Genomic DNA, 27,783 nt, shown 5'->3' on the forward strand with positions numbered 1-27,783 from the left:
TTAACTCTCTAGTTTTCTTTTTTCTCCTTTTTTCTTTTTTCTCTCTTTGTCCTATTTTCCAGAAGATATCCTCAACTTTATCATTAGTCTTATCTATTAAGTGTTTCATTTCCACAATAATTTTTTTATTTCTAAGAGTTATTTTTGTTTCTCTCTTCCTTTTAGTGTAACATTGTTTCTTCATACCTGCAATATATTCTCTTATTAGTGTTTTTTGAAGTTTTCTTTTTTTTTTATTTTCTTTATTCTGTTTGTTTTGGTGTTTGTCTTTAATGATAGCAACTTTGCTCAAGAATCCAACGACCCTGGACTGTCAGTTCATCTTTAAGAGTGATGCACTGAAAGCTGGTCTGAGGGTCAGTGGGCCTGAGTGGGGCTCATTGACTGGTGGGCTTCAGCCTGTGGTGATCTGGCTGGATTGTTTTATGGGGGAAACTTTCAGTGGGAATTTTCTTTAGAGTCGATCAGTTTCCCCAGAGAGGAATGCTCCAGTCTCCTACTAGGAACGGAGGTTTGATAGTCAGTGTAGCAGAGCCCAGTGGCAGTTGGGGAGCAATGCCAGATCCAGCATTCAGTGCTGGGGCTCGACCCATCTGTTCCCTGTGGGTGTCTTGCTTCTGATGTACGTGAATCTCAGAGCCCTGATCTCAGAGTCCCTCTGTATCAGACTTGAGTAAACCTCAAGTCTTCTGCTGATGAGGGACACAGTGTAAAAAGAGACCCAGGGCCTAACTGCTTTATCTACCTGCACTCCCACTTGCAAAGGTAACTGATGCTTGTAATTCCTGAGCCTTGATGGGGTTGTGATGTACGAATCAGGGTTCCCCACTGCAGCATCAGGGTTTAGCTTCTCCAGTGTGCTGAGTCCTTTACTAGGGTTCACCTGCTTTCCACCTTCCCAGATATTATTGCTGTGTCCCCATAGGAGTTTTGGCTTTTGTATCTTATTTGTATTTTAACAGGATTTAGGAAGGAGCAGAAGTAAATGGGTGGGTTTAATTTACCTTGCTGAACTTGTAAGCCTAATCCTTGACTCCTGGTCCCCATGGTGGCATTTGAGCCAGATGAAGACACCCCTGGGAAACTACAGTATCAGGTTGCGGAACTGGCACGAGAGGTCACTTATCTCTGGCAGCCAGGAGGGTCACCTTTGGCATTTCAGAGTTACACATGCACCCCAGAGGAGGGAGGTGCTGGTCTGATGGGGCTTCAGCAGTGGCTTACAAACCTATTTTGACCCACATTAAAAAGTTCTGTTTTATGTCACAATCCAAGAGGCAGATACATACACACTCCTATAGATAAAACTCCTGTACAGGAAAGCAAAAGTTTGGCAAAACAGTACTTACCCTTGCTATAGGCTGAGCACTTAGGTATTTTTATTCTAGTTGTTTGTTTTTAATGATGGTCTTGACCCACTGGTGAATCAGAACCAGAAGTTTGAAAAGCAGTATCACCTGAGGTCACACATAGACACCTGCGGTAGTATGACCACTATTCCTATCTTGCTGTTCTACAACTTTCTAGGGTTCTCCATCAGTCCATTAGCATCACATTCAAGGCCCTCAGCACCTGGCTCCAAGCTGCCTGTCAAACCTCAGCTGATCGTGCATTCGCCTAGTACATGTGCTTCTCACCTGGTACATGTGCTTCTCACAGCCATGATTCCAGCATGCTTTCTGCCCCTATGCCTCCAGGTGCTTCAACCCCACGGTGCCTTTTCTGACAGTGGTTGCTCTGCCTGGGCACCTATTCCCTACTGCCTGCCCGGGAGAGTTCTGCACATCCTTTCAGACCCAGATGAAATGGCAGAGCACCTGTAAGCTTCCCCTAATGTGCACACTCAGAATCCTGGGAATCTTAGGATCAGAAAGGACATGTATGTTTTTCATTTGTAATATTAATACTAAGCTAAACTCTGGCCACAGAAGAATAGGTAAAAGAAAAATAGGAAAATGCCAAGGAGAAAATGTGATGTCAAATGTATCCCACTACCTGTAGGTAATCACAGATAACATTCTAGTGTGCGCCCCTCCCATTTTTTCTCAAAGTATACATTACTCTGGGTTTTCTTGGTTTTGCGTTGTTTTGTTTTGCTAGAAAATTGGGTTATTAATTGGTAGAAATTATCTAATAACCTTTCCTATACAATAATATTTTTATATAAAAAATTCATCTAGAATATAATGATTACAGTATGCCATTGTAGTATGCTATGGTAAAGATATAGTTTATCAAGCAACATCTTATTAAATATTAAAGTATTAAATTAATATTAAAGTATTAATATTAATGTTAAAGTATTAAATTAATACTTTTGTGATTAGCTGTGAAGAACTGCTTCATACACATCTTTGTCCATAAGTCTAAATACCTTACCTGCAAGCACTTTGCTGGATTCCTGATGCACACTGCCGAGTCTCACTCCTAGAAGAACAAACCAGCTCAAATTACTGTGTGCACGGGACTGACTATTGGGTGACAAGCTGGCCACTTCTAGCTATTATCATTTTTAAAAATTTCTCTGGTAATTTTAAATTTTAAGGGAATATATCTCAATCATTTTCTTTATGGCTCCTACCTTTAGTGTCACACTTAGAAAGAACTTACAGAAACCCAAAACATAGACCATTTTTGCTTGAATATAAAGTCATCCCAAATAATATCCCCCATTTTCCCAATGAGAAGTGAACAAAAATAGAATTCTTGTGTTCATCCTTGATACCTAAACTTTTAGAGGTATAGATAAAGTAATCAAATGTCTACCTATAAAATAAATCTAATATAGTGACATGTATACCTTTAAGAGCACTCATTACGTATAGTCATATATTAATTGGGAACTATTTTCCTTTTCCTTTCCCATTCATGAACCAATTCTACTCTTGGTCTGTGTCTTCGACATTAACATTCCCGTGATCATCAGACCCACTCTGAGTCAGTAACAATTTTCCCAGCACAGCGGTTGCACCTCTGAGTTATTTTGAATCTATGCATAGTTCTGTCACTGAGATTTTTAACCGAAGACACAAAAAGGCAGTCTCATAATATTAGTTTTTAAACTTATCTTGAAGGTGTATATTGTTATTCCCTACAGTGAGACAACTCACATTAGGCTTTTAAGTTTTTACTTCTGTTAAAGATGTTTATGCAGAGTATAAAGAATTAAGACTTGTTTTGAAAAATAGTCCTTCATCTTTTCTTTATTACCTCCTTCTCCCCTCACCCCTACCCCACTCCTGGAACCACTTTTAACTCTTCCACTTATTTTCGTGATAACATTTTCCTCTACGCATCTATATAGCATGCCTGTATTGTTCCTTGTTAATTGGTTGGTTTTAGGCATCCTCTGTTACTTCTCGGCCTGGAGCAGGAGGATTTAGCTGCTTCCACACCATCCCCTTACTTTTCAGGAAAGCCACATCACGACGCAGTGTTTGCATTCCCAGCTAAGCAGTGTATTAAACTATGGTTAATGTTTTTTCTGCTTTTTAAAAAAAAATAGTTTTAATTGCGAAATGTGTCTTGCACACCAGAGAATGTATGACATGTATTTGTACTGCTTAAAGAACAATAATAAAATGAGTATCTAGGTGAAGGAAAACAACCTTGGCACACTCACATCCCCCCCCTTCCCCAGAGGTCACCACTCACTAGAATTCTGTGTCAATCATCCTTTTCTTTATGGTGTTACCACTTCCATAGGCATCCCTGGACAGCACTGACTGGACAAGGTCGCGGCTGGAAGAGTTACGCTGTAAAAGCAGTGTCCCCGCAGGGTCAGGGAGCACCTGGCCACTCCCAGTGGCTGCCCTGGGTGCAGCAGAGTCTGACGTCTGCATTATAAACTGTGCTGACCATAGGCCGCCCATGCCAGTCTCACCTAGGTGCGAAAAGAACATAAACTGCGGGCAACTCTGTAGCACAATTAAGTTTGTTATTTCTTCATGGACAAACGAGTTACTTAAGAGGAATTTTGTATTGTGGGGGTGGAGATCTAATGTACAAGTGGTTTGAATTTTCATGTTTGTATGTTTGTTAATAATGCCTACCTTTGTACAGAGAATTTTGCATGAACAGAGACCACTTTGGGTGGTCTAGTGAGGTTTTTTTGTGGCTGGGAGGTGATTTTTTTGTATGAATCTTTCTTGCATATTTGGGGGAAAAAAGTACCCTTTCCGTTTCAAAGGTATCAAATTTTATATGTTCTTTCCTAGGTATATTTTTGCAATCAAGCTGATAGTGTGCACTTCCTCTCCGCTCTTATTTACATTTGTCTGTTTGATCTGTCAAAGGGTGAGAGAACTTTTAAAGTCCTTTACTGTGATTTTTTAAAAATTCTGTTTTTAAAAAACAGATTGTGTTATATACGTAAATTTTATTATTCAGCCCATTATATCTTTACCATGTTTTATTACTTTTATCAAGGGGAAAATAACCATCTATATTATTTAATGGATTTTTCTTGAACTTCATTTTGTCTTATTTGTTCTCCTTTTGTTTTCTTTGTGTCTTCTTGGTGCCCTCTAGCCTTTTCTTTCATTTTTAATCTTCTCTATAATTTTTTTGACATGTCTCCTGTCAACAACATATAATTGGATTTTGATTTTTTTATTTTTCCAAGCATCTGGCTGTTAAATATCAGCTAACCCTATAGATGTATATGATGACAACTGATATTTTTATCACTTTTTACATGTTTTATCAATATATGATACTACTGTTGCAGCCCATGCTCCCAATTTTTAAAAAAATTAGATGATGACAACTACATGTGATGCCTGCATATTGCCCCATTCTTAAAGTCTGCAAATAGTTATTGAATGCCTGCTGGGTGCCAGCCCCGGGCCACACCCTAGGCATGCGACAGAGAACATGGCTGCGTGGGATTACAGCCACTATATGGCCCTGAGGTTGGTTTAATGCTCTGCTGCTGTCATCTTGAAATTGCTAATAATTTCTCAACAAGGGGCCCTCAGTTTAATTTTTCTCTTGGCACCACAGATTATATGACAGGTCCTGCCGTAACATTGTGTAAAAGGCAAAAAACAGGAAATTTCAATATGGCATAATAAATACCCTAATAGGAATCAGCAGAAGGGACTGTGAGAGCACAGAGGGGGCTTTGCACCCAGTGTAGGAGGTCTTCTAGACACAGCTCGTCACTGGGCTGAGTCAGATGAAGAGCAGGAGTCAGCCCAGCCGAATATGGGAGGCAGAGGAATTAGCAACGCAAAGCCCAGGTCTTTAGACTGCGTGATGTTTCCAGCCACAGCAACATTATAGATATCCCTGAAGGAAGCTAATTGAAACCACCATGGTCAGAAGAGTTACAGTCTAAAGAAATGTACTGTTAGGGGAAAGGACGAAAAAACCACCCCACATATCTGTACGAGGTGCCAGACTGACTGACTGCATTTGAAGTCATGCTGACAAGCCCTTTCTGGACTTGATAAACACTTTATACCAGATCTAATGTCAGGGTAATGGACGGTGCATCTTTGGGAGAGACACAACGCCAGAATGAGAAGCAAATGCCGTCATAAAAAGTTCTGCCTTTATCCTGAGTTAATAGGGAGCCATGTTTCCAAAATGCAGAACTGACTGCAGCAGCGTGCTGCCCTGGAGAGTGGCCATTCTGATGTTAGCATGGAGAATTGCCTTAAAGGGAGGGCAGAGGCTGGGCGAGCAGGCTAGTTAGAAGGCTTTGCATGGTCAGCCAGGTGGGAGATGGTGACAGCGGAAGGTGTTAGCAGAGGAAATGATGTAATGATGTAGTTTCAGCCAACATGCAGGAGGGAAAACCACAGCACTTAGTTATGAGTTGGCTGTGGTTGTGAGAGAAGGGGTGAGTCAAAGACAACAGGTCCTTGAGGCAGGGGTGCAGGGCCACAGCCAGGTTGTGTGAAAAAGACAGAGTGTGAAATTCGAGGCATGTCGAGTGGGAGGTGGGAGACAGAGTGCAGTTATACAATGCGCCGGGCTGACAGGGGTCCACAGAGGGTCTGGCAGGGAAGAGACGCCAGCTGATGCCACAGGTGCAGCCCTGGGTCACTCTACTCCTTGTGTCGTGGGGGTTCAGAGATGGGGGTCTGTGAGCGCTGACATTCAACAGATGGGCAGTGGAGAAGGGGTCTTCACAAAGGGCTGAACTGGAGAAGGAGCAGTCAGGGTGTTAGGGAAGATGAAGGGAGGAAAGCATTCCAGAAGCAATGAGGAAGTCATACATATAAAACTGTGGGCTGAAACTTCACGTGAGCTAAGATCAGCAGGGTGACCCTTCGATTCAGCAAGGAGGTCTTGGAACCTTGGCAGGAGTGATTTCAGTGGAACCAGCACTGGATTGTTTGAGGAGGCAGTGGGAAGTGAGGAAGTTAAAACTGTGGTCATAAGCCGTAAGAGTCCTGGCTGCTAGGGACAAAGATGTGATAACCATGTGTTCTAATTTCTGCATTTGATGCTTTGACACCTAAGGCCCTGCTGCCCCTGGAGAGACTGCCCATCCCTAGAGATAGTAAATGACCCACATGTGAGTGTTGCTTTCAAGTGCAAACTGCCCAATCCAGAGCCCACACCCCACCACTTCCTCCGTGGGGCTCTCACATTCAGGGCCAGGTACTAGACAGCCAGAGAAACCCCTACGCCCAGAGCCCACTGAAATTCTCAAACTAGCCAATCCTTATCTTCTTACCCTGTCTCATCCATCCTTTCCCATGGAAACCACAATAAAGCCTCTTGCCCACACTTTCCCCTCACCCTCTCTGCCCCCTGACCACCCGTGCAGCCGCCTCATGGGCTCCCCATGGTGTGCCTCCTCCTCTCACGGGACTCGGGGTCTGTGAGTATAACGAACGATCTTCTCAACAGATCATTTCCTGCTCTGTTGGCCTCACCATACCTGAATAACAATCAAACTGAGAGAGGATTGAGGTTTTGGTATGTTCATTTTTAACTAATCAGAGAGAGACTTAATATAGGTCGTGCTGATGGGAAGGTACCAGTTGAGAGGGTGAGGTCAACAGTGTGAAAGAGAGGGGAGAAGAATTTGGGGCAAAAGCCTGGAGAGATGGGAGCAGATGGGCCCAGAGTCATCACCTTTCAAGGAGAAGGCAGGCGCAGCTGGGGAAGATTGCTGTTGGGACAGATATGCTCACAAAAATGCAGCAGAAGCCCCATTTCAAATGAACCCTGTGTCCCTCTTCCTTGCATTCCTACTACATCAGACCGTGGTCCCTAACCTCCCTCCTCCTTGTGCTCAATGTCTCCTCCAGACCAGCCCATAGTGACCGCTGCAGCCCCACTCCTCTAGGACTTGGCCTGAGCTGTGCGTTTGACACTGGTAAATCTTGCTGTGGGTCATCTTTGTTTCTGATGAAGGGTCCCGTCCACTCTGCTGCAGGGAAATAGTCGTAGTTGTGTCCCCAGTGCCCAGCATTGGTGGGAGACTGAAGGGACGTGTGTTGGAAGTGGTGATGGTGGCAGCTCAATACAGTGAGCATCATGGAGCACCCACTGTGCTCAGCGCTGTGAAGGATGGAGCTGGACAGGACGCAGTGCCTGCCTAGCCAGCACTTGCAGGAATAGAGAACAGATGTGTGTGGGGACAAAGGGCAGCTATGACAAATGTGACTGACACTGCCTGCCTGATGCCCACCATAGGCAGGGAAAACATAGCCATCCCTGGGGCCTCTCACCTCATTTCTCACCCATTTCTGCCCACCAAAGCCTGGTGGGCAGGGACAAGGCTTTTGGGACAAAGCCCTGCCGGACTCATGGGGAACAGAGCCTTAGCCAGGAATGGAGGAGAAGAGGCCCTGAGAAGCCAAGGGATTTTGACTTTGAAAAGCCCTCTTATCTGTGGCTGCTGCCTTAGAAAGGGCACATTTGCATCCATCTGCAGCTTACTTTACCCAGAAGCCAGCCTGTTCTTGGGAACATAATAGACAGCATTGCCCTGTAGAGAATTGTGGGAAAATCGCCCTTACAGCCTGTGAGGAAATGTCCAGTTTGAAGCAAGTCTAGCTCAGAGGCAAGAGGCCAAGGCTAAAAGAAGTAACCTCAGAGGATCAGTCACTTGAATAAGAAAAATCAAGAGTAAAAGTAACGTTGATTCCTGATCTCAAAGATGCCCAAGACACTTGGGGTTGGAGAGGAATGGGTGACTCTGCTTCACCTCGTCGGCATGGCACAGCTGAGGTCAGAAGGCCCGTGCACGCCCAGGGGGACCACACATCTCTCTCCAGACATCTGGGGCTTCTCCTGCCCCGCATAGGCGGCCTGGGTGCTGTGTTTCCTGTGGCCCCTCTCAGTAGCCCCTCTTCTCACAGGCCCATGCACACATGGCCAAGGCCCAGGGACGTGGTGCTTAGCTTCCTTCATCTCACTCCAAAGCTTCACTGCAAAAACACAGGCCTCTGCCCTCCTCTGTTCCTTACCACTATTCTCTAATCTCAACTTGAGGTCCCTCTCTGTGATTATTTTCAAATAACCACATATGTCTCATGGTACTCTGCAGTTCATGAAGAAGGGGTGTGTGTGTGTGTGTGTGTGTGTGTGTGTGTGTGTGTGTGTGTACGTGTGTGTAGTGTACTCATCTATTTTTTAATGCAAACAGATCACTTGTGCATCTTAATTTCCAGGTAGACTTTTCTAAATATCCAAACAAAGAAAAAACCCAGAGTGTTGAGGCAAAGAAATGGGAAACCTTCATTATGACACCTGAGAATGGCAAAATTAGGACCCAGGCTCTCCCAGAAGGCAATCTTGTGTACATAGGTTTCAAAGTCGCCTCTCAGCATCACCTGCTCAAGCTGGTTCATGAGAAGAGAAGTAGCAAGTTATTAATATTTAACAGAATGGCTGCCCACCTGAAATGTTTTGATAGCATTGAGGCCAGATCATTTGTAGCTAAGCTAATTGCCCTAGAGTAGAAAACCAAATCCCGTGTTTTGATCACTTGATCAGCTGCTTCAGCAAATGTTGCTTGAAAAATGTTTAAAATGCATTAAACTCCAAAGACTAGTTCTACTTGACTCAGAGATGAGATCTTCTTTTTATGCACCTAGAAACTGCACAGGCTAACTTTACAGTCTCAAAGAAAACAAAAAGGATTAAAGACCCATTTTCTAGCATATCCACAAAAAGGTTTTGTGATACTTCAGAACTTACAGAGTTGGTGGGTGGGGCCCGTATGTTGACGTGACTGTTGAGTCATCAATGATGTTGAAGGTGGCTGTGGCCTGTGACAGTACAGGAGCCTCAGGGGCTCTGTAGGGAGTTCCTTGTCCTGGCTTGTGGGCTCTGAGTCCCTGACCCACACTTTGAGAGGATGGTTCAGCTTTTGTCTGATATATTGGCATTCTCTGTGGGTTTTATATAAAGGACATTTGGGGAAAAAATAAAAGTTACCCAATTACATGGTACACTAAATAATTGAGTAATTACTGTTTTAAGAAGGCAACCAGACTTCTTAGCCTTAGTGATCTCAAAGGTGCCTTCCTGACCTGAATATCTGATTTTGTGTGCTTGCTACTTGTTATTAAATATACAAGTTGTCAATGGCTCCACCCACAGGTCAGAGAAGTGAGGGTTTAAGATATTTAAGGTCAGTAGACAGACTGGGGAGTTAGACAGCTGATTGTTCCCCGCATTGCTTCTACGTACCCCTGGGTTCTTAACACAGTCTGGACCAAGATGGAAAGTCCTGGAATCCATCTGCATTGGTCCCACCATTCATACCAGCCTTGATTACATGTGTTTGGCATCAGGTAGAAGTGAAAGCAGGGACTTTAGTGGATTAAGCCTGGAAAACACACACACACACACACACACACACACACCCGATGGAATTAGGAATAGAGAATAGAGGAATAGAGAAATGAATGTCTCATGGCGGGTGGTGGGGGAGCAGAATAAAGGGAGGGAGGGAGAGTGAAGAGGGGAAAAAGGGAAGGAGGAAGAGACAAATGGGCACACACATGGGCCTTAAGAGTGTTTGACTCATGCTGGTCCTCAGTAAATGTTTGTGAGCATGATGGAAGGAAGGAACAGTTGAATTGGGCCAATCCAGTCTTTATCAGCCCATTCCAGTTCCTACTTCAGTAGCAGCGTACTGGGCAGGGGTTTAGCCCATCACTTTCTAAAGCTGGTAGAAGCCATTACTGGCCAGCTACATTTTTTGGGCAACCCAAATGTTTCATCAGAGTGTGGCCATCATGGAGCCTGCGTGCCCACTGTCCCAGGGTCACTGTGGTGGCGTGGGAACTCAGAGAAGTCATAGCCTCTCTGGAGATGTCAGAGGAGAGGGTAGACCTACAGGCTTATCCAGCCCTCCTAGGTCCGAGTGTGTGTGCCTTGGTATCTTTCATCCAGCAAGGTGAATGTTAGCAGCGTGAGCTAGGCTGACCGTTAGGAAATTCTGTGGTCGACAGGCTGCTCTTTCTAGTTCTGACCAGGTAGACTCGTGATCCACAGGGCCACTTTTGTGACTGTTGTACCAGCCTGAAAGTGGACTTTTTCCTCTGAAATTCAGTATTGGTATCCCTACCAGATACTGTATTGAAATCTGTTATAAAGCTACAGTCATTAAAACAGTTTGGTTCTGGTACATGAAGGGACCTTCAGAACAATGAAAAAAAAGACCTCAATCCACGGGGAGATTTAATAGATGAAGTGACATTTCAGAGCCATATGGGACAGTTATTTAATAAATAATGCTGGGACAACTGGTTACCCATTTGGAAAAAAATAAAGTTAAATTTCAGTTTACATCAAAATAAATTCCAGATGGTCCAAGTATTGAAATGTTTAAAAGTATGACAGTATTAGAAGAATACATCGAAGAATATACTTTTACAATCTTAGTGTGGAAGCATCCTTTTTAGAAAATATATAAAGCCTATGAAATTTTAAAAAAAAGTAATCATTTGACAACATGAAATTTAAGGCTATCTTACAAGGCACAAATACAATCATGTGCTGCATAATGACATTTTGATCAACAATGGACCACATATACGGATGCTGGTCCCATAAGATTATAATATTGCATTTTTACTGTACTTTTCTATGTTTAGACACACAGATACTTACCATTGTGTTATAGTTGTCTACAGTATTCAGTATAGTCACATGCTGTACAGATTTGTAGCCTAGGAGCATTAGGCTGAACCATGTAGCCTAGGTGTATAGTAGGCTATACCACCTAGGTTTGTGTCAGTGCACTCTATGATATTCATACAACGAAATCATCTAAGAATGCATTTCTCAGAACGTATCCCTGTCATTAAATGACAATGACTGTATACCATAATGTCAAAAAACAAATGACAAGATAAAGGCTGGGGCATTTGCAATCTTACAGATAATAGGCTAACATATATATAACAACAAAGCACTAACTTAGTTAAGAATATTCATAAATCAAAGGCAAACAAGCCAACAAAGGAAAAAAGGAGCAAAGTTCAGAGAAGAGGAAACCTCTACAAAGATGCTTAACCGCTCTCGTAAGTAAATGCAAATGAAAAGAACAAAATATCAAGTTGTTTTAGATTAGCTGACATCAAGAGCTTTGATGGCTCCGTGCTGACAGGATAGAGGAAGCGGTGCTTGAATGTGCTGTCGTCTCTGGGGACGTAAATCAGCCCTGCTCCTTTCTCTGGAGGACAATTTGGCAGTAGCAATCAAAATTACAACAGCACATAGCCTTTAAGCTAACCGTTCCATCGCTAGGAATACCTGGTATAGAAATACACATGTGCCTACAAATAGTCATTGCAATATTGTTTATAATGACAAAATACTAGGAAACGTACTAAATGTCTCTCATTTAGAATAAACTATAATATGTGAATAAACTATGATACACGCCTATTGTAGAATATTCTACAGGGAGGAGAAAAAAGGAAATGAGGTACTTCTATGTGTGCTGATGTGGAAATACTCATATGACTATGTGTATTTCTATCGATACCTGGAAATTTTGGGAGATACCCAAGAAAAAGTTGCCCCTGATGTGAGATTTGTCATCTAAAGAAGAAAAATGTTTCATTCCTCCTTACTTTATGTATATATTTCATTTTTAATTTTAAAATAAAATTAGTATTTTAAAGTAGGTATGCAGAGTTAGAATCTAAGAACTGAGCTGGAATAGACCTTAAAGATCTTGTATTTCTACCCTCTTAGTTTACAGAAGAAAAACCTGAGATTTACAAAAGTTCAAAGTCACTCAAAAATTAGACTCAGGAGCAAACTTGGAGTAAGATTTCTGATCCCCTGTTCATAGCCCTTCTTCTACCTGGTGCTTTGTTGTGGAATTTACTTGGCTATTTTATGACAGAGTATCAGTTTCCCCATGGGGGCCTCCATAAGAGACCACACAGAACACCAAACCTGAGCTCTGAAGTCTGAGCCCTCCTGCCCCCTCAGTCTGCTGTGGAAACAGCTCGTTGCAATGCAGGTAGCAAGAACTGCGCAAGATCAAGGTTAGGTAGAACAGGAGTAGAAATTGGCATGGACTCGTGAAGAGCCTGAATTCTCAAATGTCACTAAAGAAGCTGCTGCAGCGTTCACTGGCCCCACAGGCTCCCTGGGGCTGACTGTCCTTCTGCGGCTCCAGCACACCTTTGCCTGACCCTGAATAGGGCACTGTCACATCTCTCACACACATCTTCCTGCCCCGACATTGGGATCTCCTGGCACCCCTACCTTTCAGCTAACTTTAGCCAAGCAGAAGCACTCACACCCTCCTCTGTGCCATTTGTAGGCCTTGGGAAAGGAGGGGGTGGTATTAAATTCCCCAAGGATCAACTTGCACCCCCCCTCCCCACACACACACACCTGGCAGCTTGAGACTCATCCCTGGTGCTGCCATCTTCAGAAACTTCTAAATGGAAAGCATCCCCTACTCTATGAATCTCCCCCTCCAAAATATATATATAAGGACCTCTGTCATTGTCCTTGCCCCTGGGGTAGAGAAAGGAGAAGGGTCATTGCTTCTAACACTTTGTTTTCTCTAAATTCAGCAATCTTTGCCTCAGCACCATTTTGTCTGGTCCAGAGTAGGAGGCGTAAGGCTGCCTGTCTGCATCTTTGTCTCAGGTTGAAACGTACCGTTCTGAACTTAGGGGTTTAGAGTATGGCATCTTGGTGTTTGACAGACTGTGGAGGATGTGCACAGGGCTGGAAAACAAATAGAACATCCTATGTGGGCATTGCAGGTTCTTAGTCAGCCACAAATTAATACACAAATGTATCCAATAAAACATTAAAATGATTTGTTGACTTGGAGAAGTTAAGGCATTTCTCTGCAATCTCAGTTAAACTATTATTTCGGCTATGAAGTCCTTTTCTCATGAGTTGTACCAAAACATGTTTCAACTGATTCCCCTTCCATGGTTTTGTAAGTTTGGAGTGAATGGAGGCCCCAGCCCTATTCACTGTTCTCTCGTGTTGTGTTCTTTCTCTGCCGTCTTGGCCTCAGAGTCTCGTGCACGTAGCTGAGCCACGGCTGTGGCCTGCTTGAGGTTTGCCAACGGGACTGTAGCATCCAGTGAGGACACATCTGGCTTTCAATCCTTCCCTGCTTTAAAAAATAAATGTATACTATTTCGAAATTTTTATAGCAACTATACCACCTTTTGGTGGTCAGTTTAGGAAAATTTGCTGATTAATGAAAATGTTACATACTTAGTCTAAACATGTTAATCAGAGGGCCTGAAAGACACAGGTCATATCAAATCAGAATGGGAGTAACAACAATGACCCTGGGCCCTGGAAACAGAACTGACAGCCTCAAATTACAAAGTGTGATTTTATCAAAGCCACGTTATAGCTATTGGGCTTATGCAAACTAAATCTCATTACATCATACCACAGACTCCCATCTTGTAGCTCTTATCTTCCACTGGTTGGGGTAACCTTCTGTCCACATACGTTCCCCTTCTTTCTAGATTATTCCCACTTCTATGTACTTATTTGTTAGATTTCCAAATTCAATTTCCAAATTGAAGTCTGTTATTTACTATCCATGTCCAGTGTCCTCACATACCTTGGCTTCATTTCTTCCCTCAAGAGTAATACTGGCACATCTTACGAAAGTCTCACCCATTATCGTCAATGCGGTACATTGATTTCCTGGTACAGTCTGTGACTGCGGAGGCAGAAGAGGAACAGCAGCCCTCAGCATATAATGGATATAAAGGTAGCTTTGTAGCCAGACCTTGATTCAAATCTTAGCTCCATCTGGAAAAAATAAATAAATTTGGATCCTTACCCCATATCTGACATCAAAATTGATTTCATTTGGGCCAGAGATTTTAGTGTAAAAAATATAACCAAATTTAAAAAATAGGAACCATGGGAGGCCTTACTATGTGTGACCCCAAATCAGAAGCTCCATAAAAATTTTTTTAAAAATTGTCTGCATGGCAAAAACTACCATTAACTAAGTCAAAAGCAAATGACAATTTAGAGTAATTATTTGTAATTTATATTGCAAAACCTAATTTTCCTAACATAGAAATCCTCCTTCAAATCCAAAAGAAAGTCCAACCTAATAAATAACAAGACAAGTGAACAGAGAATTTTCAGAAAATGGAACACAAATGGCTCTTAAAAACAATGCTTAGCCTCCCTTATAATATGATAAATGCAAATTAAAATTACTATGGCATACCAGTGTTCACTGATTGGATTGGCAAAGATCAAAAAACTGAATAACACACCGTGTTGGCAAAGATACTCATATGTTGCTGTGATTCTATAATCTGGAATAACCTATATGGAAGGAAATTTGGCAACGTCTGTGAGATTCCTGCTCCATATACCTTTCAACCTTGCAGTTCCCCCTATAGGAATTTATCTTGCAGATATGTTTACCCATATGCAAAGAAACAGGTTTAAAGGCCATTCCCTGCAGCACTGATGTAATAGCAAATTAGGAAACAATCTAAGGATCAATCAGTAGGGCATAGGTTAAATAAATTATAGAATGGCCATAAAGTGAAACACTTAAGTACCCCTAAACAGAAATAAAGAACCTGTTTACTAATAAGAAATGATCTCCAGGATGTGTTCTTATGAAAACAGCAAATACAGAACAGTGTATAATGGCATACTGCCATTTGTACAGAAAAAGAGAAAAAGGCAGTATTTTTTAGTATTTTCTTGTATATTCAGAAGTACAAGGAACTGATAATATTATTTGCCTTTGGAGGTGGGAAATGGAAGGAAAGTGAACATGGCTGAGCAGGAGACTTAAATTTTAAATCCTATGACCTATGGATTAAATTATTTTTGTTTTTAAAAATGAGCAGACAAAAAAGAGAGAGGCCATTGGCTTCACCATTAATGAGCTATGTAGCCTTTGTTTTCACAAAATAACACCTGTCTAGTAGTTTGTTTTGAGGACTAAAAGGAGGCAGGTGCATAATAGGCCTTTAGTAAGTGGCAGGTGTTAATTACACTGCAGCCTCAACCTACGTATTTTACTATGAATGAACGGTGAAGTTATTATGATATCGTTAACTACTCACTTAATGTAGGAAAATCCCTGCCTTTTAATTTTCACAGTAATATATTGTGTGTCTATTATAGCTAAAGTCCAGAATTGGCTAGTATCAACAGTAATCAGATCATCATCTTGTTCCAACAACCAGCTAGGAACTTAATTTAAAGGGAAGACACCACACTATATAGCTTAATGTTACGATTAGGCAAACAGATGAATAAACCAAAAAGGGAATTACACACATTTTTAATATGAATGTGAAGATGCTATCAGAGCAAAATAGGCACACATCAGTGTGTCAGGACATCGGTGAGGCAGCATCCAATGCAGCCCTTATATGTCCCTAGAAATTTGGTTGCAGGAAGTTGTGATCATTTGTATTCTGAGGATGAAGGAGGTGAAGTGCAAAAGGATAAATTGATGTCTTCAAGGCCACACACTGAGTGATGAGGCTGAGGAGAGAATCCATATGGGCTGGCTGTTCTTTGCTATCTTGGTCCCAGATCGTACAGATTAGTGCGGGGAGGATGCAAGATTGCCCTTCTGGGCCAGCTTGGCTCACAGTACGATTTGCTGCAGCTACAGCAAGAGCAGCAGCTCTCCAAATAAACACAGTTAAATTCTCTTACTCACTTCAAGTTGATTCTGACAAATAAAAGAAGTACATCCCAATCAGCTTTATAAATAAGAAAACAAAAGAAAAGCCATATTCCCATGAACTTTATTCCTGCCTCCAAACGACTGAGGCTAAATGAAACCATTTCATTCCCCATCCCCTGGGCTTGACAACTTTCTGGCTGATGCTGAGTCAAACTCACTGAACCATACAGAGAGGAGTGAATCCAGCATGAGGGTGGAGCCACAGCCACAGAGACCAGCTGGAGATGGAAAAGTTCAGGGCAAGGTCAGTGACAGTGGCCTCAGGTCTAGAGAGGGCCCCTGGAGGGCCAGAGGAGGATAGCTGGACAGGTCCTGCTGAGGCCAGAGCGGCTGCAGAGAGGATGCACGGCTGTGCCCACGCCATTGAGTAACACCTAGGAGAGTCCTAGAAGGTAAAGAATGTGCCCTGAGACACCCACTTCCAGACCAGTTCAGAAACATATCCTCATATAGACACATATGTAGGTAATACTATAGGTAATAGTGTTCCACTGATTTTTATCCCTTTTAACGCAAGACCCTAGCCTCCTACAAAGCTCTTTTCCTACCTCACCCCACTGCCATGAATTTCTGGAAGTTTCTAAGGGCAAAAGTCTTGACTATTAACAGTAGCATCTGTGGATTTTTTTTTCTCTTTTTCTGCTTCTCCCCCATCCTCGGTACATTCTGGACTTTGCACATCCATCCACCACCCTACTCCCTTGGGTACCACCGCTGTGCTCTTTGGGCACTACCCTCTCCTCCGGGATCCTCTGCTGCACTGGGCGCCACTGCCCTTTGCACTGGCACAGCTGTCTCCCACCAGGTGCCCACTAGTGCCAGCGTGGCACTGTCTCGTCAGGGCCACAGTTAGGGTGAGGCCAGTCAGGCACTCCCCTTGGACATCAAAAAACTCAGTAATCAAGACAAATAGTATTGTAATGCAGTATCTTTAAAAATCAAGATCAATGCAAAAAATTCATAATGAACAAAATATACGACTTTTAAGTAAACACAGGATTCCAGTAATGCCATGCTGAGCCATATCAGCGACTGAGACAAAGGGAAATAGGTCCCCATCTCATGTTTTTATGTATTTTTAAGGGTTAATGTTTCTCCAATATTAAAATATCTGAAAAAATATTGAAAAATTGGGAAGTAGATGTATTAAATGTGCAACATTATTTCAAATTTAAATATTTTATTTATATCAAAAACAGAATTTATTGTATTATTACTTTCCTGGCCTAAAATGGAAGCCAACTCATCAATAATGTTTTCAGAATATACTCTTTATCTCATTTTCAATTGGGAGCTGTAAGTAATGAGAATATAACTCTGAAAGTTTAATGATTATAAAACTTTAACAAGAGATATGAAGATACCTCATGAGTTTGAAAATAAATGAAAAAGAAATTGGAAATGTGTGAATCATTAGATAAGAGTATCAATTATTACCAGAAAAGTGCATGTCAAATAGAAATTAAGGAGATTAGAGATGTCCTCATTTTAGAGACATGAAACGGAGATATGAGAAATAAAATGCCTTTAGATTTTGAATTTTTAACATGAGAAAAGTTATTTTCCATGAATACCTGATTCACAAAAAGTAGTCAGTGGTTTGGCTCTTAAGTACTGTAATGATTTAAATCCTACAGAAATTATATTTGACATAGTTTTAAGCAGCGTCCAGTATCAATAATTTGTAATAAAAATCAGCATCATGTTTGGCTCTTCTAAAACTGATGCACAAGAATTTTGCTTAGTGCAAGCTTATCCAAATTTGGAAGTGGATTTAAGGATTTTTTTTTTTATTAACAATATTGGTCACCCTGACATCCTGTGAAAGAAGTTTTAGTAAGCTGAAGTTAATTAAAAATTCTTTAAGATCGTCATTTGGTCAAGAGATATTTCCAAACATGGGCAGTTCTCGTAATTGAAAATGGGGCCTCAGCTGGGCGGACTCCGCAGCTGCGGATGGAGCAGCTGGAGCCAGCCAGCCATCCTTCTCCTTCCTTGTGTGCAGCTTCTCCTGTGGCCTTGCCACGTGGTCTCTCCAGCACAGCAGGCTCGGATAGCTCCACCTCTTACACGGCAGCCCAATGTGAAGCAGGTCTGCTGCGCGCTGGCTACCTGTTTGTCTAAGTCGGGTGAGGCAGGGCATCCACACACAGGTTACACAAAGCTGGTGTAGTGCTCACAGATCCACAGCGAGGGACAACAGAAGCTTAGGGTTCATTGTGATCCTGTCCCCTACGGCTCAGCAAAGCTGCCCTGGATAGATAGAGTCTGATCTGTGTGTTCCCCACTTGCATCACAGCTGAGGGACCCTGAAAAGCAGCCTGCCTCGGGGCATCTTGACTTGCTAGTGTTGGCAGACATTCTGTTTCTAGGTGGAGATTGGAACAGCCCAGGCTTTTCAGGCCAGATTCTCCCTATCTCAGAATGGTGCATTCCCAGCACATTCTACAGTTATTCTTGAGAACTACAGTCAAGAAAGCGGGGAAAACTGGGTCGATCCAAGGCCACCTGGAGAACTGCCCTGTACTCAGGGCCTCCAGACAGAATGTTCCATGCATCCAGGGATAGAAGTGCAAGACTTCTTATGACTTAGCCTCAGAAATCCCAGAGCATCACATCGGCCATATCCATTGAGTGAACAAGTCACCAAGACCAGCACAGTTTCAGCAGGACACGGAATTTTGACTTCACCTCGCAAAGGGAAGGGTAGCAAAGAATTTGTGGCCATCTTTAATCTACCCATCCCAGTGGAAGACACTTCCTTCTGAGCTTGACTGCAGAGCATCCCAACCACGGACACGAGCAAATCACAGACTCACTTGGGCCAGAATCCTCTGCTACACTGAAGGGCCTTTCTGAGTGCTTTCTGTGGCTTCAGCATTCCTTTGATTTTTACAACCGCGAATGGCTCTGTCTGAGGAAGAAGGAGCTTCCACGCCTGGCCAGCTCATTGGGAGAAGGAATAGGACTGATCACTACTGTGGCCAGAGCTGGTGCTGGTTGTGGCACGGAGGCAGAGGAGAGCCAGGTCAGCGTGACCGGAGCCGGGCCTCCCTTGTGCCCGTGCCAGCCCACACCCTTCTCCCTGCACTCACATTTGCTTCTCTGTTGGGGGCTTTTCAGGGAGGCTCAATCCTGGAGTGAAAGGCTGGCTTCTCAAGGGGGATTTTTAGGATTTGGTGCAGGCCTGGCAGAGGTGTTCTGGCAGAGTCATGGGGAGGAAGGAAATGGATTGGATCCAAAGTGAGTCTAACAGATCAGCAGAAAGCAGCTGGGCAGCAGGGCAGTGAGGGTCTGCACACAAACCCCACACCTGACTCGGCCCTCTGAGGCAGGGCTGCTCTGCCAGCCAGCATTCTTTAGTAGCTGCTTCATCATCTCCTCCATGACTTTGGACAAGACACACACCTCTGCCTGGCTAATTTTCCTTTCTTCAAACCCCTCCCTTATACGAAAGAGGCAGCACAGTGGTGTCAGGCACAGGCTCTGGAGCTCAGCCATGGGGCTCAAATCCTGGCTCTGCCTCTTGCTGGCCACATATCCTCAGGTAGGTTATGGAACTGCTGGCTCCTCCTCTGTGAAATGGGGATTAATAAAGTACCTGCCCCATTGGGTTGCTGGGAGGCTGAACGAGGTTAATCGTCCAGGCCCGGCACACAGGAAGCGCAGGGTGTATTGACACATTATACCCCTGGTACATGTGATCCAGTGCACACATGGGGCTCTGTGGCCGGGCGGAGCTCAAATCCCAGCCCTGCCACTCACTAGCGGTGTGACCTTGGGCGTCTTACACCTCCTTCAGCCTCACTTTCCTTATCTACCTCCCTCAGTCGCTGTGGGAATCAGAGACATGGTGCACAGAGGGCCCAAGAGCAGCTGTGGGTAAATCACACAGACGTCTCCTCACTTCTCTCCCAGGCTTTTCTTCCTCTTTGCTATTTAGCAGCTCTGGTTTCTTACTCTTAGCAAGAGGCTTCACACTAATGGCAATTGTCATGTATCAACTAAACGTGACACTTCCCACCTCTGAGCCATGTCTGTCTGCAAATTGCCAGTGACACACTCAGGGGTCCCAGCATGAGGGCTGTTCTTTTCCATCCAGATTCTCAGCCTCTCTTGACTTTTCCAAACTGATTGCTCTGACTTGGTGCTCAAGGGCCTTCATGCTATCAGGGCTGAAGGATTCTGATTTTCCAAACACCTGGATGACGTTCTGTTGTTTTCCCCACAGTGTCGAATCAATGTCTTTTCATGGGCCCTTCACAACCTGCCAAATCTATCCTCAAACTCAGTGCTTCTCAAAGTGTGGTCCTCGGACCAGCAGCATCACATCACCTGGGACATTGTTTGAAATGCCTGTTCTCAGGCCCCACCCAGACCTACTGAATCAAACTCTGCGGTGGGGCCCAGCGTGCTGAGTTTTAACAAGCCCTCCAGGAGGAGATCTTGATGCACACTCCGGTGTAAGAACTACTAAAGGTTAAGAAACACCTTCCCCAAAAGTCTAACTTTTTGGTTAAGATGAAATGTAGGAATCAAACACATTTCCTGCCAAGTCTATTTTTACTGTTTGTTTATTGCTTACGCCCTCATCCTTCCAGAAAAGATTGCATTAGGGCTTAGGATAAAATAATAATGTTAATAATAATAATAAATAACATGTACTGAAAATTCACAGTGCCTTAGGTGAGGCACTGTGCTGAGTGATTGCAATGCATTATGTCATTTAATCTTTGTAAAAACCTGTTGAAATATTTATTACCTTCCTTTGTATCTGAAGAGACAGAACCTCTGAAAGGTTAAATAAATTGCCTGGGGTCAAATTTGAGGGAGAAAAAAAGTGTTTTTACTGTTGTTGGGATTTTTGTTTTGTTTTTCGAGAATTGTGTCATCATACCTTGAGTTCATTTTAAGAACCCTGTGTCCAAAGAGCTATTTAGAAATAATAATTCCTAAAAGTTGAGTCTCACTAAGCAGAATCGGATGGAGTGATTCTGCAGCAAGGCCATCCCTGGGCCTTTCCTCAATGCTGAGCAGTCAGTTGGGTGAGCTGCCATCGGCAGGTGACAGACCCGGTTGGAAAGTTCTCTGCAGACCTCTGCTGGCAGGAGAAACAGTGCGCACTGTCACCGAGGGAAACCGCCTGCACAGCTTTGCTCTCAGAAGACGTGTAACAAACATCTGAGTCCCAATTGGTGATAGTTATTGGCCCTAATGGGTAAACCAACTTCCTCCTACTGACCCTGTGTGGTGGTCGCTATACCTGCAGAGCAACTTTTTTATTTTACTTCTTTATAATAAAAGATTTTTCTTATAACTTTAATAAATATCTTGTTTCTTCTGAAATGAAATAACTACCATTTTCTTAGTGCTTACTGTATTCAAGTTATGTAGTAGATGCTTAAGCATATTAGGTCAATGATGCCTCAGAAAACTCTGCCAGGTACATATCAGCATCACCATTTTGCAGATAAGGAAATGGTACCCAGAGAGGTTGGTAACTTGCCCTTGGTCACACAGGTGGTAAGAGTTAAAGTGCAACCTGACTCCCAGCCGATGTTCTGGGGCACAGGGATGCTTTTCATAGGCTGGAAACTGATTCCAGACACAGTTCCTTTCTTCCCTTCTTGTGGGCAAATGGGGCACAATTCTGTAGACTTAGATTTCTACTTAAAATGAAGGCCAGTTGCTATAACCTGTGAAGCAAGTGATGAGGGTTATTGGAACCTGGTGCTCATAAGCTAATATCAGTGTGTACGCCGGGCTTTTCCCACCCTTGCCTTTCCCCTGCTCTGTTCTGTGTTCCCGGGAGGCTGAACCTCCGCAGGCAGTGTTACACAGGGCCTCTTCTCAGCTTGGCCAACAGCAGGCCATGGAGGGACATGGGCAGGCAGGAGAAAGAGAGCAGACTGGGTACGGGGTATTTCCCCCACTCTCTGCCTCAGGCAGCATCTCTAGTGGCTGCTATACCTCCTCGGTGGCCCCAGCACGTGGTGCCAGGATACTACTTCTGGTAATACTGGCTCTTCCCTTGTCCATCTGGCCCTGGGGTGGTAGCAGCTTCCCCCTGTGCTAGTCTCTGAGATGCCTCACTGTCCTCTCTTTGGAGGCTAAGCACTTTGATCATCTGTATAACCAATTGCATAAAATCCCTCTGTTTGAAAGACCTGGAAATCCTTTCTTTTTTACTGCTGTTGAGTGCATTATCAGAGCTTGCTGAATCTTCTCATTCTGTATTCTACACAAATAGGAGCAAAGCTCACAGATCACAAACATTATTAGAGGTTTCCATATATCCATATATCACCAAGGTCATCTTGAGTTCCTCATGGATTTTAATTTTTACCAGCAAACTAATGTGAGTTTAGCATCATAGTTATCAGTTTTGTTTGTTGTTTGGTGAACCTCGCTGTGTATAATGATTTGAATTTGCGTCAGCAGCATTTGGGGCATTTTCTTTTAACTATTGCGCCTGAATTTTTTAGTAACATCTTAATTATTTTGTTCCTCTTCAAAACTTTTTTTTTTAATTTTGTTTTTATTTCAGCATATTACAGGGGTACAAATGTTTAGGTTACACATATTGCCTTTGCCCCACGTGAGTCAGAGCTTCAAATGTGTCCATCCCCCAGACGGTGCACACCGCACCCATTAGGTGTGCATATACCCATCCCCTCCTCCCCTTCCCACCTGCCCGACACCTGATGAATGTTACCACTATATGTGCAATTAAGTGTTGATCAGTTAATACCAATTTGATGGTGAGTACATGTGGTGCTTGTTTTTCCATTCTTGGGATACTTCACTTAGTAGAATGGGCTCCAGCTCTAACCAGGATAATATAAGAGGTGCTAAATCACCATTGTTTTTTGTGGCTGAGTAGAACTCCATGGTATACATATACCACATTTTATTCAAGAGCTGATAACTAGAATCTATATAGATCTCAGGAAAATCAGCAAGAAAAAATCCAACAACCCTATCAAAATCTCTTTCATAGATTTCTTTTCCTTTGGATATCTTCTCACATTTCACTGGCGTCTGGGAGGAAGAGCAGCTAAATGCTTGTTCCTCCATTGAATTGGAAGCCTTTATACTCATTTTGCTTTTCTGAATTTTCTAAAATAATTGTATATTATCACATTCATAATAAAAAAAATAACAACAAAAGCCGTTCTTAAAATTGAAGGGCTTTAGAAATATGTTCTTACTGGGCATAAAAGAGGAGAATCTTGTCGATGCTTCATACCGACCACTACAGCGCTAACCAGGAAACTGCTTTCTCACAGTGTTTCAGTCCCAGTGAGGAAGAGTCTGAAGAATCCTGCTGTCTCACTTGTGATTTTTATTTTCCCAAGCTGGATTAGAAATGCTGTTAATGCAGTAAGAGTATCAAATACAAAGCCTACTATCAAACACCCCAAAATTGGTGGCTTAAAATGGAAAGCATTTATTGGCCTGCTATCTTGAGGGACTCAGGTGGATGGTTCTGTTGGTCTCACCTAAGGTCACTCATGTGTCTCCAGTCAGCTGGTGATTGATGGCCTCACTCACCTTTTGGGGGTTGGCTGGCTACAGCTGGGGCAAGAGGGACGATTGGGCCAAGTGTCTCTCACCATACAACAGTCTAGCTCGGGCTAAGTCATCTGGCACTGCTTGCAGGATTCCCGAGAGCCCCAAGAGAGGAAACTGCAGGGTTCAGGACTCACGCAGCATCCCTTCCACCACACTCTGTGGTCGGAGCAAGTCACAAGGCCAGCCTGGATTCCAGGGGTAGAGAAATAAACTCCACATCTTGATGGAAGGAACTGGAAGCATTGCAGCAATTTTGTAATTCACTATTTGATATTATAATTTTCTGTTTAATTCTGTTTTTCTTAGGCTTCTGAGGACCCAGTCTCTAGAATGGTTCTACAATAATGTGAAGAGCCGCTTCAAGCGCTTTGGCAGTGCCAAGGTCCTTAAGAACCTGTACAGGAAACACCGGCTGGAGAGTGGAGCATGCTTCGACATTCTAGGTACTCTCTCTGCCAGCTGCTCTGGGAGTCTTGGGTGGGCTGGTGGGGTAGAAGAAGGCCTGGTTTGGAGGCCCTGAAAACTGGGGCACACTTACCTGGAACAGAGAAATTTGCTTAAATATCTGGCACTAATGAGGAGCAGAAGGAGAAGGACCAATGCCAGAGACTCCAAATTTTTGACTTTTTCAGTTCCAGCTTCCAGCATCCCCACTGAGCTAGAGTTTATGTGTTAGAAGCTGCAACGACCAAAAAGCATTTCTACAAATTATAGATATTTTAATTCTAGACCCCTAGAAATTAAAGATTCTTGATCATCATCCCCTGATGATTAAAACGTTAGAAAATCATTTTTGCTTGATTACAGAGAGACTATATCTGCCCTGGGAGGATATGCCCTCCACTCCCTTTTCTTTGTACTCCAAAATTCTATTCTTACCAGCCCCAGAATTTGATGTAATGGGAGAGGTAGAAAAGTGTCAGCTTCCTCCCAGGAGCTTGAAGGATGAATTTTACTTCTGCTGTTTTTATACAGTTAAGACAACCAAGTTAATTAGAGTGAGAAATTATGTTCTTTAGTCTTGTTAGACCAGCCAGTAGAAAGGAATGGTTGTCAGAATATGAACAGCATGTCCTCCAAAATGGCTATGTTTTTCAGTCTAGTGACAGTTTTTGTCATCGTTTTGCTAACACAGGTAGATGCTTTTTATCCATAAGAAACAGGTAAGAAGAAAAAATCTCATTCATCTCATTTGCAGCTTTTTCACCATCATTATTTTACATTGTTGTGTTCTCAATAAAGTCTTTGGTTGTGTCTGATCTAAAAATATGCCAGCCGCTTAGACAACAAGAAAAATAGGATGGAAGCATGAAACATGGAGAATCATTAGGGCCTTTTGTGGTTGTTAGAATCTCTGCCTTCCAAACTGCACAGGAAGGCTGTAGCTATGAGAGCAGTACAGAAGCCTTCCACATTATTTTTATCTTCTTTTTACTGGTTTTTCTAAAAATTTTTCCCTAGGAATGGAGACAAAAAAGAAACAAAGCTTAAAATTCATACCATTAAGTTTTTCAGCCCAAAGTGATGTCTCAAGAAGGTTCCAGAATAGAATCAGCTCACTCATTTGTATCCCATCCTTTCCTTCCTCTCTTGTGCGTCCTCGGGTCTGCCATAGGTACCCCTTTAAATGTCACCAAATTCAGATCCCATGAGTGTTCTCCACCACTTAACGCAGAATGAGGGAAAAAGAAAGCACGTGTGGAGAATCCTGCGGCACAGGGCACAATTTCCATTTCTGGCCCTTTCTCTCTAAGGCCGCACAGGAGGAGAAGTCAGACATGAATCCCAAGTGGGCTAGTGCAGGGCTTTGAAATTTACAAGTGTCATTTTCAGAGTAGAATCATTTGCTAGGAATAAGGATCTGCCACGACTGAAGCAAATTTATGTGCTGGGCCCTCTGTGATTCACCACTTCTTTCACCCGAGCCGCAGTTACTTACCACATTGCATTCAGGGGGTGGTTGACACAACTGCCTCTCCTGCCGGACCACAATATGCAGATGGTGGCTTCCTTATCTGTGTTCCCAAAGCGTAGCTCAATGCCTGGCGTATCTTAGATCCTCAATATTGCACTAGTTCAATCTTAAAATCATTTTATGTATACCAACACGCTTCATAGAAATGTTAGAATCCGTTGCTTTAATATGATTGGTTTCCCCATTGAAACTAAGATTTCCTTTGGATAAATATGAAGACAAGCAGACAGGAGACAATTACTGAGATGGTACTCAAACCTGTAAAGCCATAATCATAAAACAATGAGATGTATTCTATAAGCCACCTAGGAAGTTTAGTTACACCTCAAGTACGGAGAAATCTTCCAGTGCTTGTGTAGCCTCCTGGTCGTGTGAGATAACTAGAGAGTCATTACCTGTCACCCGGCACCCACTGTAGGTGTGCCATCTGCCACCTGCCATCCTCAATTGTGACTACACGTTAGAGTCACCTAGAGAGCTGAGAAAAACATCCCAATACCCAGGATCATGGTCCACCACCCCCCTGTCAATTATTTTTGAATCTCTGAAGGTGGGATCCTGTATACATATTTTTTAAAGCTCCCTGGATTATTTTAAGGTACAGCCAAAACTGAGAACCTCAGCTGGAACTTCACAGTAATTATTTCAGCAGAGTTCTTCAACTTATTTTCAGAATTTTGATTGTCAGACCATAATGTGGAGTATCTGCAGGGCTCAAGGCGTGTGCTGTGCTCCAGGACTCTGGGTATCAAACTCCTTTCACCTGCGAAACGTCTCCACTACACCGACCAGTGTAGTTCGCCCTAAAAACACTCAGTTCATTGAAACTGCATTTAGTTCACAGAATCTTCTGGGTGGCCCATCACAAACACACCTTGTGCTGTCATTGGTCCCTCCCCAACTCTCCCAACCTTGCCTTCCTCCTGCAGCTCATATTAGGTGGCCAGATTAGGCCTAAAAGGAGACCCATTCGTTTTGTCAGAGAAATCTAAGATTTATTTATTCCTTCAGTAAACATTTATTGAGCACCTACTATGTGCCCGCCTGGTTTAAGAGTTGGGAGTGACAAAATGAGCAAGTCTGTGCCATCTCAAAGCCAGAATTCCAGTGGAGAAGTCAGACAAGTAAACGCATTTATAATACAATGTCCAATGGTAATGTGTTCACATGGTTTATCTGGTAGACTCAGCCTGACATTTTTAACAGTTATCCTAAAAAGAGGTACTACATGAAAAGGTAAAGTGGCCATTATTAATATACTTAATCTTCAGACAGTTGGATAAATAGCATATGCTTTTATTTAGTATTGCATAAATAAAATGGGAAAAATAAACTATGCTTTTCTTTATTATCATTCTGTATTTATTTTTGACATGATTCTTGAAAAGGTCTGTTGCATCCTTCATCTGGGATTTGATTGATAAATGATCTTTTGAAAATGCTGAGCCATGTGAAATCAGCGTTTCCTCTGACTGGCCCCTTAGTCAGTGCTTTTCAGAACAATTCAATTGCTTTCTGCCCTTGGGGAAAATCACGTCATCCTAAAGGACATTGAGGCTCCCACCTATGAATTTAAAGGGACACAGAAGGAGCGGTGTTGTACTAGAAGATTTAAAATCATGGCCTGGTGAGCTCCGTCTCCCAAAGATGTTTTCAGATCTTCTCTCTTCTTGTCCTCCCACTGCCCTCCCCATCCTCTCAGCAGATGACCGCACCTCCTCCTTCCCGTGGCTGACAGGGTGTTCCAGGCAAGGCCTTCCTCATCTGCACCCTTGCCCTGCTGCAGGGCTGCTGTCCTTGTCTGCTACCCGCCCCTCCTGTTGGTCTTCGCATCTGGTCCCCGTCTCCTTCCAGGACACTCCTTACCCATTCAAGCTCTCTTTTAACTGGCATTTACGAACACACGAGTCTCTCCTGCTTCCTAAGCTCTTCCTTGACTGCATTTTCCTCCACTCACTGCCCTGCCGTTCTCTTTCCCATCACAGAAACTCCAGAAAGTGAGCTGCACTCAGGGCTTCCCTGCCCTGCCCCTCCTCACTCTGCACCCACCCGCTTCCAAGCATTC

The 27,783-nt window shown here is 43.2% G+C and overlaps 1 protein-coding gene across 4 annotated transcripts in view; it reads left to right on the plus strand.

Moving 5' to 3' along the window:
• The window catches only part of MYRIP (myosin VIIA and Rab interacting protein), a 344,233-nt gene that overhangs the window by 222,638 nt on the left and 93,812 nt on the right, over nt 1-27,783 (plus strand). For 3 of the 4 annotated variants that reach the window (XM_012644759.1, XM_012644829.1, XM_012644969.1), the window contains one exon: nt 24,050-24,186. The exons of the other annotated variant lie outside the window; for it this stretch is intronic. In XM_012644759.1, the coding sequence (XP_012500213.1) occupies nt 24,050-24,186 (137 nt within the window). The remainder of the gene's footprint in view (nt 1-24,049; nt 24,187-27,783) is intronic. 4 annotated transcript variants of the gene reach the window in all.

The sequence above is a fragment of the Propithecus coquereli genome, unplaced genomic scaffold (assembly GCF_000956105.1).
Source record: "Propithecus coquereli isolate 6110/MARCELLA unplaced genomic scaffold, Pcoq_1.0 Scaffold1, whole genome shotgun sequence".
In the NCBI taxonomy this organism is placed as follows: Eukaryota; Metazoa; Chordata; class Mammalia; order Primates; family Indriidae; genus Propithecus; species Propithecus coquereli.